The following is a 15,316-nucleotide window of genomic DNA, read 5'->3' on the forward strand; positions in this document are numbered from 1 at the left end:
TGATTGGTGGGCCAATCGATTTGTTGTCACTTAAAGTGTCTGATTTTTTTTTCTGCATTTTTGTTTCTGTCGCTTTGTCCATTAAGTGGTTTTGGAAAAGCGAATCCACCTGAAAACGGCTGCTAATGCCATGCCTACCCCAACCTTCACTCTGGCACACAAAGTCAGCCTTTCATTCACAACTACCCGCTGTCCCCCTCACTCCTTCTGTATTTTGTTTTGTTTTGTTTCTAAGTGATTTTTTCAGCTTTAAATTTCTACTTAAGCTGAGAATCAAAGAGAAATCCTTTTAAGGAATGTGCAAGCTTCAGAAAATAAGTTCCCCCTCGGGTAACAGTGCTGTTAGGGGGATTTGAGCATAGATGAGTGCTTAAATCCAAAAGGGCAGAGGGAAGGGAGGGGGAGAGGAGAGCACGTCCTGAAACTAGAACTGTCCTCTGAAAGGAGGCTCTTTCCTTGCATTTAGGAAATGAATCCGCTCCATGATTTCCTTTCAAAGGTGACTTGTAACCTATTCATCAGGGTAGCTTTTGGCAGGGCACTAATGGTGCAACTGGCAAAGTCAGCCACAAGTTTTGTGTGTGTGTGTGTGTGTGTGTATTTGTGTGTGCCCTCGCTTTGGGTGACAGGGAGCACTTGCCTTTCCAGGGGTGGAAAATAAACACTGCGATCGCAGGAGAAGCAGCAGCAGCAGCTCTGCATGAGAAAGGGAGCAGTGGAAATGCTCTGATGGGTACCATGGAGTTTAGACAAGATGCCAGTTCAGTCTCAATCGATATGCTTCTCATAGTCCACCCCGAGAAGACGACGACGGTGCAAAAGGTGCAGAGAGACAGACAGATGGAAATCAGTGCCTCGCACCAGAAGCAAGGTAAAGCAATATCTGCAGTTGTTGTGATAGAGGGGCGCAGCTGCAGTGCATGCCAACTCAGGAGCAAGCAAACTGTAGAATACAAAGCGGAGCATCAGCTCTGGGGGAAGAGCAGGGTTTTTTCTCTTCCCCTCACCCACCAACTTAAAGGTATATGCAATAAAATCCCAAATCTGCAGACTCCCTCCTAGAACTTTCCTGTTTTAATTTAGCTTCATTGATTCCTTCTAGCAAGCAAGGGCCTGTGCACATGTGAGGGCCAGTGCAATGCATGGCACACATGACTCAGTGCAGGTAACTCTGCGGGCAGCACCTGAGTGGAAAGCAGAATCGGGCTAGAAAAATTACACAGTAGCTGTTTCGAGGGCTATGCTTGCAAGTATCCTGTATGACTGCAGGGCCTCCAAAGGGTCGTTCAGCTTTGCAAGGGGGGAGCAAAACTGACCATGTTGCAGTTATTTAACTCCAGATCTATGGCTATCACAAAGAGATGCACATGCAACAGTGTTATTTAGTGTGTGCGCGCGAGCATGCGTGTGCGTGCTTTGTCTCCGAAGAATGTCAACATGAGCCATTTATAGCGATGGTGTGTGATAATCCCCCATGGCCTATCTTCTCTCCCCCAGGGCATCTTCCAGACTCTCCTGGAAACCTTAAAAAGCAGGGGCTGTGTTTGCAGAGAACTGGGAGACCCTCCCCTCACAAAGCTCAAAACAGCAAAAGCTAAATTGGTGCAACCTGGTTTAACCCTGGGAGTTTGGGAGAAAGCCAGCTCAGTCAGAGAGGTGGTTTCAAATTAACAAGAGCTTGAGCTATCAAGCATGCTGATGGCAAGGAGAGTCAGATCTGTGCTTCATTTACCAGTGAGTTAAAAACAATCCAAGTCCAAATGAAACCAAGAAAGGAGAGACCAAAGTCCAGTTTTCTTAGGGGACATTATAAGTCTTTCCTTACTGTATTTCAGCACCTCTGCACTATGGCAGTGGGGGTTCATAGAACTGTAGAAAATGAGGTTTGAAGGGACTTAGTCCAGCCCCTTGCTCAAAGCAGAACCATCCCCAACTAGATCATCCCAGCAAAGGCTTTGTCTAGCCAGGTATTAAAGCCAGGTTCTATGAATCGTCTCAAGAAAACAGGTAACGATGGATGATATGTCTAGTATAAGCTTTCATTACATTTGATTTCTGCCAATTCCAAGGACCAACTCCAATAAGGATTTAGGCGCTTCAGCATCTGAGTTAGGCATCTGGCCGCACAAAACAGAATGCAAACTCTGTGTTAAGGACCCAGGCTCCCTATGAAGTGCACAGGGACAACTAGGAGCCTTGGAGTAGGACCTGCAACAGACAGGAGGCTGCACTGGTAGCTGCCTGCACTCAGTACACTTGGCATCCAGCTCCCTAGCAATAGCCAATACAGAAGCACTGGGGATGGAGGCAAATCTTAAACCTTACACCTACCTGGCTCTGGGCTTTCCACGCTGGATCTACAGGAATGAACCATCTCCCGGAGGAAGTTGTCTGCCCTAAGTTATACCAGGAGCTAAATGGGGCTCATACTCGGGATCACAGGCTTTAGACTTAGGTGCCTAAACTCTTTCTAAGTCTGTCTAAATTCTGTCAAATCTTACCGTAACTAACCAAGTCCTTTCAGCTCTGTGCCTATGGCCCCCACTGCTTTTCAACTTGCTTATTCCCCCAGTCAGTGGCTGAGGCAAAAAAAGTTATGGAAATCTCAAGAATGTTTTCATTTGGAAGGAATTGTGTTTAAAAAATGGCATGCCATTTTGTACCAAAAATTCTGAAATTGAGGATTTTTTCTCTTTTTTGCACCTCTTTTCCTGGGAGTCAGAGCTAAAAAAACAAAAAATGTAAGTCTTTCAGTTTTTTGTTGCAAGGGAAACAAAAACTCTCCATGATAACCTTTGTTTTAGGAAAACAGCCCCTTTTTCTAAACTTAATTTCCAAACACTGCAATCTCCCTTTAATTCCCTGCCTCTAGCAAGTAGCAGTGATATACCACAGAGGATTTCTTTTTTTCAGTTACAGTAGATTATGCTCTTTAAGCATTTGTGATTTGGACTACTTAGAGTGAAAAAAGAAAGTTATACAGGCTCTAGCAGCAGTGATAGGAGACAGCATGGGAAGCAACTTTATGGGGGACTAGGTGGGAGGAAAGACATAGAAGAAATGAGTAGCAATTTTGAAAAGTAGACAACTTAGGAATTAATTATTCCTGCAACTAGTTCACTTGCATAAGGTGGTAATAGCTGGGTAATTTCCTCTTATGTACTTTTTATGTTAATAGTGTTACCCAAGGTAGACTCTGGAGCCTGAGTAGACCTGAAGGAAATGTCAATTATTTTTGTATGGTAATGAAAAATATGTGTAAGGTATCTTTTTTATATTTAAAAAAAATTGTACCTAGAAAGGGAAAAATGTCCAGATTTTGCATGCTATTTCTAGCCAAAATGTTCCCTTTTCAAAAACTGAGTATTTGTCTGAAAATATTTAGCTAAATATTTTTCATTTGCAATGTCTGGTTTTGTTAATAAACTGCAAAGTATTGACCCACATAAAAATCTCTGATTTTTTTTTCTTTATGATAAAACAGGTCGTTACTGAAAACCTCTCTGTTGAAGAAGGCTGATGATTCCAGGGGTGCTGACAGACACACAGGTCCCTGCTGTAACTCATGGTGCTTTCCATAAAGCGTCATGAGTTAGAGTGAGCCCCCTAACCCAACAGACACATTCACCAGTTGTTTCGGGGGGGGGGGGTTAAGCCTGCCTTTTCTACAGATGAGGTTGGGCTGATGCAGCCCCCCTGCCCCCAGTCAGCATGGAGGGAGGGAGGGGGAGCTGGAGAGTAGGGTTTTCCTGGCCTGAACTGAAGAAGGGAGGCAGGGGCTGAAAGGCAAGGGGAGCTTCCAATCCACTCCAGCCCCCACTCCAGCTCAGGCCAGGCAAACCCCAGCCTGCAGTTCCCTCCTCCTCCCTTCTACCCCTCCCTTCCTGCAGACAGCACCAGGGGCAGAGCTGGACTGCATCAGCCCAGCGCAAATCACACTGACAAACTAACCCTAAGCAACAAAAGTTCCCTAAGGTCCTCCACTTCAGAGCACCTTCAGTTGATCCCTCATTTAAGGAGGGTTAATTTGTTGCACAATTTTTAAGCACTCTGCAGCCATGCACTTCTATCACAACATGGCTGTAGAGTGCTTTGGGGGGGGGGAGGTATCACATGATAAATGTCACTTCTGTCAGTGCCCCAGGGGTACAACTCACCTTCATAAACAACGTGAAATGCTCGTGGGATGTAGCATTGTTCAGTGCCAGTCTGAAGGTCTGGATTTTAATCCTGACCTTCTGAGGAAGTCAGGGTATGGACAAATGGACACTTGCAGAAGCTTAGGGAGGTACTGCTCAGGACTGCATGGCAGCTGTAACTGTTACATGTAATGATACAAAGGAACTGAATCACCTCAACTTTGACCCTGAGCAAGGTTAAAATTGGAGCAGTTTTGCTTTGCTAATATCTCAGCAGTGAAGTAGTTACGCTGCAACAGCTGCCCCCTGGCCCAGAGCAGCAGCTCCCCCACCGCACTTGGAACTGCTACAAATGTCCACACCTTTGTTTCTCTTTAGGCTTCAGTGTCCTCAGTTGTAAAATGGGGATAATGGTACTAACCACCTTTGTAAAGTATTTTGGGATCTGTGCATTAAAAAAATAGGAACAAGGAATTACAAATTTTTATTTTAGGTCTTGCCCTGTTGATGGCCTCTCAACTTGTTTAGAATATCCTTTCTAGATGAGTTATTGTGAGTTTTCTAATCTTTTCCAGACAGAGATTTTCTTCTAACAGCCTTCCAACATGCTACTTCGGGAAGGCATTCATCTAACATTTAAATGCACTCACAGTATGTTCTGGAACAGTTTAGAAACTCAAAGTAGGAGAGGGGAAAAAAAGAGACTTTCTTATAATCGTTAGATTTACATCAAGGATTGTGATAACCCATTAAATACATGATATAATCATAATACTTATGGCAACAAGTTATGAAGTCATAAATTATTTGACTGTAAGAGAAAGCAGAAAAGGAACCTGGCTTCAGAAGAAGAAAGGAAAAACATCTTCAAAAATAGCAGAAGAAGGAAAACGTTGGTCTGATGTTTTCATACCAACCTTCTCCATCTTCCATCTTCTGAAAGAAGCTCTCAACGTTCTTAGATGGGGAAAAATAGAAAGAGGCAACACAACCAAACCTAAAATAAAGGCAAAAGTGTTCTTCTGTGAACTTTTTTTTGGGTACATGAGACTGTTGAGATGTTCTTTGTAATATTTTCCTGGCCCCTCTAAATCAATGGAAAGTTTGCTTCTGACTTCAGCAGCAGAAGTGGGACAAAGAGAGCTTCTCATCCAAGATTTCCCATTGGCCAATGTTGAACAGGCTGCCAACAAGCAAAAAACAATATTCTGTGAATCTCACACTCTTTCTATTTTTGTAGATTATCAAGTTGATGGAAATGCAAACAACAGATCAGGGCAACCCAGAGAAAATCACCTTCGTGGTACGTTGTCTTCTCATTTCGTATGTGGAAAGAGTCATGCAGTTGACAAACCAGCCCACATGCAAGAAAATGCTTTGTAGGCTTTTGCTGGCCAGCTATGTCTCTGCAAACCGCCCCTGCTTGTAACAGCTCATCCAGCTGCTAGGCTTTAGCATATTTGATAGATCTGCATGGTGAGGGTCCTTTCTGGCATGGCTTTCCCCTTGTTCAAGTATAATGGGCAGACTGCCAACTTCGTACTTCCTTGTCCATGGTAATCAGGATGTGAGCTGCATGTATGTGCATGGGATATAATGGAGGGCCAGGTGCTGGGCACACCATTGCACAATTGCATCATACTTAGCAAGGAATGCTCCTGAAAGCTAGTACAACTTGCACAGTGTCCTTTGGGTGACTTTCCTAGGACAGCTGCTGACAAGGGAAAACTCATTGGTCCAAAGGGCTCTCTCTGCAATGAGTGCCTCCAGGATACATGTAGATCACAGGGGACCAATGGGATATGGAGACTGAAAACTCTCCCAACTCTGCTGAGAAGGAAAAGCCTTCATTGTCTCAGTCCCCCTGGAAAAGTTAAGTACAAACTGTTAGAAAAAACACCCCAACTGTCTAGTTCCCTACACAGGTTTATTGAAATGTTCTGACCCCTTAATGAATCTCTGAGCCTTTACTCTTCTATCTGACCTGGAACGCCCCCCAGTTACTCTCACCAAAGCCATCTCTCAAGAGCTTACCATCAACTGCACAAATCTGTCCCATGGTTTGATTATGTCATATGAAATGGGATCAGACCATTATTTTCGTTTATGGTCTAGTGGAGAAAAACAACTGAAAGAAGCGGTGACCAACAGGTTAATACTACTGATGCCACATAGATATCCTGCCACAGAACAGCTACTAATGCTGCATGAAACCCACGTATATTACTGATCTGTTGCTGGGTATAAATTCTGATCCACCTCTCACCAAAGTCCATGAGAACCAGATTAAGTCCATAGATTATAAGAAAAAAGGAATATCTCACGGTAAAGTTCACCTATATTGATATACCTGGCTGTATACACAGGCAACACCTGAGCAGAAAAGCACAGGTTCCAAGAAGTGGATAAATATGAATATCTTTACAGTTCTCTCTTCCCCTGTCTTCATGTTAAATAGGAATTTCAATGAGAGCTGCACAGTAGAGGTCAGGAAATTTACTAGGGATGGAGAGGACAGAATTAATTACCCACCACACAGTACTGACTTCATTATCCTGAGGATTTCAGTGCAAATCTGCATATCAGTACATTTTCTTCTCAGCCTGTCTTCAGGACAGAAGATGAATCCCCTTGAGGATAATTAAGGCTTCCTGATGCCAAAAAAAAAGAATGGTGAGGGCACTTAATGTTCCAGCATGAGAGGGGTTAATGGATTCACTCCTGATTAGCCAAATTTGTGTCTTTCTGAAGACTCTGACACCACAAAGCAGCTGGTGCTGCTGCAATATTTACAAACTGTATTACATAAGCAGGGATTGAACCACATTAAAATAAACATGCTGCTACCACATACTGTGTAACAAAATCACATAATTCACAGGCCTGATCCTTGTCAGCCATGAGTTACGAATGGTATCTGGCCTTCTGGATGAACTATTCAAGCGAGGTTCCTTCTGGTGGCTGACAGGACACGGATCCCATGACAAAGAGTGAGGGATAACCCTTGTGCCCTGGCCAGCATTCATCCTCAGTCAAACAGGTTCTAACATTCAAGGCCGTACGTGAGCTATTGCTTAGCCGTAAATGGCATTTGCTGACTGCGCTAGCTGACTGTCATCGCAACCCTGTGGGGAGGATTTATGTTGTTTTAGTATAGTGTGTAATACAGCAGCACCTAGAGGCTCTGACAGAAATCAGGGCCCTGTTAAGCTACCTACGTACATCTTTCCAGGGAGAAATGGTCCCTGCCCCAAAGAACTTGCAGTCTGAGCTGAGACAGAACAGAGGAGAAAGGGAGGAGTGGGAACTCCAGGTTGCACATCAAGCAGTATGAATGCAATGCAGGCCTCTCAACTCGCAGCCCAGTTCCTATCTGAACCAAAAGATTTCTCCTCCTCGTCTGCACCCCTTGAACTTGAAAACATTCTAGGAGTGCCTCTCTAGGCACCTAAAGATCAGGTGTGCTCATTGGTACATTTTCAGTTTACCTGTAGTAATCATTTGCGTGGGTGGGTGGCTGTTTGTGAGAGGGTTTGCCAAGCAGAAGCGGCTGAAGAAAACTGGACTGCATTCTCTGTGTTAGCATAGTATGTTCTGATGTAAACTAATGCATTCAATGCCAGTCCGGCATTTTCAGATAGTCCTCCTGTTGCCATTTACTTTCTCATGCCAAGACTCATCCGCCAGTGCCTGAATTACATAGATTTTTCCCAGGTTAGGTTGTAGCCGTGTTGGTCTAAGGACACAGGCAGACAAAATTCTTTGGGTAAATCAAACTCAAATAGTTGGAAAAACTCTTTTCAAATTTTCAAATGAAAGAATTTTTCCGACTATTTGAGTTGGTCTAATAAAAGATATTGGATTTACCCAAAGAACCTTGTCTGCCATAAATTCTTCCCAGCACTTTGGTTCACACAACTTTGACTGTAAGACCCTAGGCTTTATTGGCATGCTTATCTATCACTATATCAAGTTTTCCTTGCAAGTTACAGAATGGAATCAGGGGAAGATTTCTTGTCCTTTTGCTATTTATTTCATTGCTGAACCACACTGATAGATACAATCTGTCGCTGTGTTGGGCATCCCATTGGTGTCTTCTAGTCACTGAGATATCTTCCTCATCTATGCAGGACTGCAAGTTGAGACACACACTTCCGAGCAGACACAAGTCATTACCTCCTACACCAATGAAGGTATGTCCTGGGTCCAATGATGTGCTGTGGCAAGGCTGAAGGCATCTCCTATTCATGCTTTTATGGGAGAAAATGTACTCAGAACACTATGGAAATAAGAGACAAGCCTGAGATTTCCTTATCATCTCAATGTGAAGGGTTAAGAATTTGAATAGTCACTTCATAATTCTTTCCTAATTCCTGGGCTCAGTGTACACACACAAGGGTGACCAGCACAGCTACATTGTGGGGAAGTGGGTTGGGGGGGTTAAGTAAAATAAGGTTTACCATAATGTTTTGCCAGCATATCTATTCCAGCAACATAGGTGTGTAGTGTAGAGCTTGGCTATCGTAGACAACAAGAAAAGTAGCAGGAGCTTGAAAACAAAATAATTTCTCTGGGTTGTATGATGGCACCATCTTAGTTTAATGCATCACATACATATTTTGAGTACTAATGTTTCTATTTAGAGATCTCTTGATCCTTTAAAATGGGGGGGAGAGGGTTGATTAGAGAGAGTAAAAGAGCTCATAAAAACTTTGGGGATTGTTTTTGCCTCACTAATGTTCTGTGGAATTTTGGTATTAACCTTTCTAGACTTTCAAAAAAGTATCTTTTAAAGTTTGAGCCTTTTCAAAACTGAAAACTTTCAACTTTGGGGCAAAAAAATTCCATTCTAGTTTTAGCTGGTCCCTTTGCAATTGGCAATGCAGAAGAAACAAAGTCAGAAAAAATGGGAACTAAAAAGAAAAATGGAAAAATAATGGATGGGAAAAAATTTTGTTTGAAAATCTGACAAAATTTGGGGGGGAAACCCCAATATGTTTGCACAAAAATATCTATTTTGCAAAGCAGGTGGAAGTTATTCACCAAAGCATAGCAATCAGTTCTTAGTCTTGACAGGATGCTAATCCTGCCAGTTGCAAATGTGCAAAAAACCATAAATCAGGCCCACACAAATCATGAGAATTTTATATTTCATGACATTTTCTAGGGTAATAAATGCTGGGTTCTTTAGATTTGCCTTCTGGCTTTGAGCCCTTAGGGGCCATATTTTTAAACTTACCACTAAAACCAGGAGGGCTTGAAACTTACCTCTTAAAAAAGCTCAGCTTTATACACAATAATTTGATTCCAAGAACTGGAGTTTAAGGAACTTGAGTCTTCTAATCCTATTCCACCTATTAAGCATGTAGGTGGACGTAGGCACCAAAGTGCAATCATATTCCACACTACTCAAGTCTATAAAAAAATCTTATTGCAGCTACTTTTGTAACATCATCTTATTCTTAAGACAAAGTCATAAAAACCAGAGAGCAGGAGAAGTACCCACCCACCTGATGAATTAATGGTTTACTGCAGACTCAAACAGGGTGGAATAGGATCAGACATAGGTACCTATGTTCAGTTAAGCACCTACGAGTTGGAAAAAGATCTGGCCCCAAATGCCACAAGACTGTGATAACACAGATAGAGTTAGCAACACTGTGATTAGACTGTGATGCTTAGACACTGTAACATCTGGTTTTTAATATCCAGATCTGGCAGAGATCAGATTTGAGGAGTCATGGGTACATTAAATGTGGTGAAGTAATCTAGAGACTTTTCAGAACACTTCTAAAATACTTGAAAAGTAACTCAAAGTCTTATGAAACTGTACAGTGACCATATGAAATGCTTCAGAACTTTGCCACCAAGGAAAAACCCCCTTTACACCCAGAACAAAACCTTAAATTCTACAGGCTTTAGAATTTCAACCATCTAGTGCATCTGTAAAGTTTCTAAATTAATGGTGCTAAGTTTTCTCACTTGTACTCTAAAGCATTTGACAAACATTTGGCAAATTGTTTAGTTGGGAACAACTGCTGAAGAAATCCTCACCCAATCATAGGTAAAACCTAGAGATTTCAGTTGAATTAACTGCACCAAGGTAAGTTTAGCACAGATCGTCTTGGTCTGATTCTTATTTACTTTCACAGGGCTTGTCTACATTTAAAGGATTTTCCAGTACAGGTATATTATCACCCCCCACCTTGCCACAGTGGAGAGACAGTTTATATTACCAAGACTTTTATATCAGTATAGCTTAAAGCAGTACCCCAAACAAAGTCCTTATAACAGCAAAAGATCCTTTTGCCACTTTAACCACACGTACTTCAACCACCACTCAAAATGACAATAAAAAAAGGGTTTCCATTTGCCCACCTATGTTAGTTTAGAATGCGAGTTTTTTCACATTCCTGACCAACATACTTGTGCCATCAAACATTTTTGGTGAAGCCTAAGACTACAGGCCTGGTATGCATGCAGTTTTTGTACCAGGATAACCATTTTGATGAGGGGTATTGACTTTTTTCCCCTCTCAAAACAGAGTGCATTCCCTAGCAGAGATTCACTTATGCTGATGCATAGATACTTTATACCAAAATAACTTATTCTAGCATACAGCCCTTTTCTACTGGTATAAATGTTTGACACTGGGGGCTGGTGTACTGTTTTAATTATACTAATAGATTCAAATGGGCCCAAAAATGGGAGTAGAGGAACCTCAGTTTAGAATAATATTTCAGGCCTAAATCCTGAGTGCTGAACTCCAAACTCTCACTATTGCACTACTGCTTATTGTACAGGTTTCAGGCAAATGCTTTCCCGCAAGGTTATTTCTGGGAACAACATGACGTCAGCAGAGAGAGCATCCAGTGAGAAATGGTTTATCACCCTCTGTGGTTCTGGTGGGAACGTTGCCAGTATACAGGCAATATCCTTTTCTACATATTGTAATTTTGCAGCTGGGGCTGCCTTGACACCTTTGATATTTTTCCTGCCGTATTACAGTTCAGTAAACGAATCAATAAAATGTTTGTGTCCTTTTTGTAATGCTCTTGCTTTTTATCAAAATGGCTTCAAGTGGTAATAAGCATTTTAAAAACCAAACTGTAAGTTGTATAGCAGGGTATCCTGCAATTGTGTTATTACCTGTTATACTCCATGAACCATTATTTTTAGGAGGAGTGCTAGTGCTGACAAGGCATCCATCACAATTATTCTTGGATGCACTTTACAAAGCCTACATAAAAGAATCACATTTCTCAGTCATGCTTCTGGCAGCACCGAATCATAGAATTGGGAGAACCTTCGCCAGCTGGCTAAGACCACTCAAAATGACAATAAAAAAAAAAGCAGCATGCAAAATTAGGCCCTGATGCTATGAGGAGTCTTGAGTTCACTGAAGGGTAATGCCATAAGACCCAAATGGCAAAACATGATCTTTAAGCCCATGACTTGTCTCTTTGAAGTCTAGGAAACTGTTCACATCCTTGAAGCTGGATACAGTAAATAACAAGAGGTGTCATGAGAAAAACAATATATATGTGGGCACATGCATACCCCACTGTGGAGAGAAGATTTCCAACAGTAGAGGGATGTTGGACATAGATGACCCAAACACATTGGGATCCAGCAGCTGAGAACAAAATTGAGACAAATTCAGCCTAGAAATAAGGCTCACATTCTTAAGAGTAACAGTGATAGAGCAGCATTCTCTTCTATTCTGGATGCCTAGACAACTAAACTGGTCATCTACTTGGTGTCTAAGTCCCAAAAATGAAACATATACACAGGTTGGCATCTCTGGGTGTGTATGTAGCTGTTCAAGTGTGCCGGGCAATGTGCACAGGAATTGAGAACCAGCCTGTGCATAAGTGGCATTTTTGTGGCTCGTCTGCTCTGTGGCCCCAGCCTTGCAAATGGCACTCTGCTGTTCAGAGAAGAAACAGGCAGGGGCAGGGAAAGCTGGACAATAGGGGTGTTAAAAAAAAGAGAAGAAAGCAGTGTCAGTTTATTTTTTCTATTATGGTAATACAGTCCTACAGAATACTGTGTGGGTTCTGATCTGATGTTGGCAGACTGATCTGATGGTTTCTGGTGGTTGCTTTCCCTCACCTTGCACAGTTCTGATCCTCTGTTCATTTCAGGAACGCATGTGACGGTAGAGATACATCCTAGAAATACCACCCCACAGTTACTTAAGAAATTTTCCATGGGAAAAGGTACGTCCCTATTGTAAGAAAACATCTGTGCCAGCCAAATTATCAGGTGTCAACTGCACTAAAAAGCAGGGTAGAGAGGAGCTCATTTGATTACCACATTCTTAAAACTTTTGTCATCTCCACATTTGGATCATGTATATAACTGAAAGGTGATGCACCAAACAACAAGAAACCTGTTTTCCACAGACTAAACTGAATATGCACAGTCACAGCAGAATTACTGCAGTCAGACACTTGGACAAACAGTGAAAATCTGTTTCAAGCTTCTTCCTTTCTGACAAAATCCACTGTATTGTTACACCAGATCAGCTTGCCCCATAGCCAAGGGTGGTGGAGTACGTTGAGACTTCATTAAAAATTAAGGTTATGCCATAAAAAGGAGCATGAAGCCCAATTATTGGATAATCTCCTGCTTCCCAGTGGGCATGTCTACATTATGCTGGCTTAAATTTACTGTGCAGTAAACAACAAGAAACCTGTTTTCCACAGACTAAACTGAATATGCACAGTCACAGCAGAATTACTGCAGTCAGACACTTGGACAAACAGTGAAAATCTGTTTCAAGCTTCTTCCTTTCTGACAAAATCCACTGTATTGTTACACCAAATCAGCTTGCCCCATAGCCAAGGGTGGTGGAGTACGCTGAGACTTCATTAAAAATTAAGGTTATGCCATAAAAAGGAGCATGAAGCCCAGTTATTGGATAATCTCCTGCTTCCCAGTGGGCATGTCTACATTATGCTGGCTTAAATTTACTGTGCAGTAAGTTACTGCGCAGTGAGGGAGAATAGGCCAGTGTCTACATGTGCAAGTGTTAAAGCACATTAATGCTGTGTATGGACTGATTTGGGACTAAAGTTAGCCCCAAATCAGTCCACACAAGCAGTATTACTGCACAGTAAGGCATCTACATGTGCATTACTGCGCAGTAACTAATTGGCATAAATTTGATACCTGCATGATCAGGGTAAATTGGCATAAGTTGCCATATTTCCTGCATGGTACAGGTGTGCATGTGTAGATCCACACCCATACTGCACAGTAATTTTGTTTGTTGTGCAATAGATGCACACATGTAGATGGGCCAAGTCTTGTGCATAATTCTATTAAGGAAACATTTTATAGTCGGGGCAGGGAGGGGGAGGTGATAGTCTCATGATAAAAGATCTGATGTGCACAGGAAAACTTCCAAATGAGTTTGAGGTGGGTTTGAGGCAGTGGAGGAGATTAAAAGGTAGAAAGTGCAGCAAAGGAGCTGCGCATCATGCGTTTTGTCTCTTCCCAGTGCTCTGGGTGAGGATGGAGGTAAAAATGGAACAGTACAAACTGTGATTTTCAAAAGCTCATAACTCATTCACATCCCCTCAGGATTATTTCCATGCCACAGTTAAACCTCCAACTGTCAGCTGTTTTGAAAGCTATTGAAACAAGAGACACAGGATTTTTTTTTCCACAGTAAGATTCTTCAAAACCTTCCTACTGACTAGTCAATTAATGATTTTGAGTTAAATTTCAAAAGTTAGCACCAAATAGAAACTGAATACTGGAGATTTCGGTTCAGTAGTTGAAAGTTTCAGAAATCAGATGATTACAAAGGAAATGCCTGTTTCAGCCACACCCATAAATCACAACATCTGTGTGCAGTTCCTTTCTCCCCTTCCCAGAACTATTGTGTAGTGCAGAACAATGCATGCATTTGGTCCTAGAGGTGCCTATATTTGTCAGTGGATGGTATGATTTCTGTAATCATGCCCTATTAAATTTAGTCTCTTTTTACACCATGGAAAGTTAGGCGGATGTTACTGATAGCAGAATTTTGCCTCTGGGTGGTAAAGCATTGTGGAATCCTTCAGAGACAAAGCTATGAAAACATAAGGCATAATTACTGCAGTGGTGCCCAAAATAAAACAAAAAGATGATCCAAGTCCAAAGGAGACACTAAGTGAAAGGGCAGTTTATTTATTCTCATAATGCGAGTAGAATTGAGGGAAGGAAATGGGGTGTCCCAATGCTTTTACTAGAACTTAGAAAACCCAGAGAATCCTGCCTAGAGGGTCTGGCTAGTCCACTTCAGTTACCAAATTTGAGGTCAGGAAGGACATCCCAAGTCAGTCAACATATACAACATTAATGCGCCTTAGTGCATCTACACATGCATTAAGGTGCTTTAGCTATTCATGCCTAAATTTGATACCTGCTTTTGCAGGAAGGTGTTAGGAAAAAGACTACTTGTGCTCTTAAGGGTGTGTCTACAGGTGCCAATTGAAGGTGCATTAGCCATTTTTAAGGGGCATTAAGGGTGTGGTTCTACATGTGCGCACCCTTAATGTGCCTTAAATATGGTGATCTGTAGGTCAGATTGGCCCAGACTGCATGTGTGGAGGGGGAGGAGGGTTATCTTTCTCTGGAGCACAGGGCATGTAGACCCATGCCCTTAATGCACCTTAAAAATAACTAATGTGCCTTAAATTGACATGTGCAGATGCGCCCTTAAGAGCACAAGTGCACCCGAGGAAAATTCCTATCTCCAGTTATGGCCAACATCCAAAAGATCAGAATACAACCTCCCCTGCCCCCATCCCTGCCACCAGAAGACAGTAGTGAATTAAAAGAGGGAACAGTTTCTTCCTGATCCCTACAGGTGACCTGAAGCACAGGATTTCTGGAAATGACATGTTTAATGTATTTGGGCCCTGATCCAACACACCCCTTGAAGGCAAAAGGAAATTTCCTGTTCCTTTTAGTGGACTGGAAAGGGGACTTACATGCCTGCAAGTGGGGTCAGGCAGAGTGTGAGGGTGCCAGGACAATGCGGGAAGTTTCCTTCCATGGTACTGTAACTCTTAACTAACTGTGTCTGGGGTTGTTCCAGGAATCCGGAAGCTGCCCAGTCTGACAGGCCAGGACAACAAAGGTGAGAGCACTAATCCCTCCTCAGTACAATATGCCAAGCA

General features: G+C 42.3%; 1 protein-coding gene across 1 annotated transcript in view; it reads left to right on the plus strand.

The window, feature by feature from the left end:
* Window positions 1-413: 413 nt before the first annotated feature.
* Window positions 414-15,316, plus strand: part of KY (kyphoscoliosis peptidase) — a 43,190-nt gene continuing 28,287 nt past the window's right edge. Inside the window, exons 1-6 of the mRNA XM_090055931.1 lie at window positions 414-499; window positions 649-871; window positions 5,380-5,442; window positions 8,270-8,332; window positions 12,287-12,361; window positions 15,235-15,276. Coding sequence (XP_089912057.1) covers window positions 470-499; window positions 649-871; window positions 5,380-5,442; window positions 8,270-8,332; window positions 12,287-12,361; window positions 15,235-15,276 — 496 coding nt within the window. The 5' untranslated portion in view covers window positions 414-469. The remainder of the gene's footprint in view (window positions 500-648; window positions 872-5,379; window positions 5,443-8,269; window positions 8,333-12,286; window positions 12,362-15,234; window positions 15,277-15,316) is intronic.

This window comes from Crocodylus siamensis, chromosome 6 (assembly GCF_052110815.1).
Source record: "Crocodylus siamensis isolate JL-2025a chromosome 6, ASM5211081v1, whole genome shotgun sequence".
In the NCBI taxonomy this organism is placed as follows: Eukaryota; Metazoa; Chordata; order Crocodylia; family Crocodylidae; genus Crocodylus; species Crocodylus siamensis.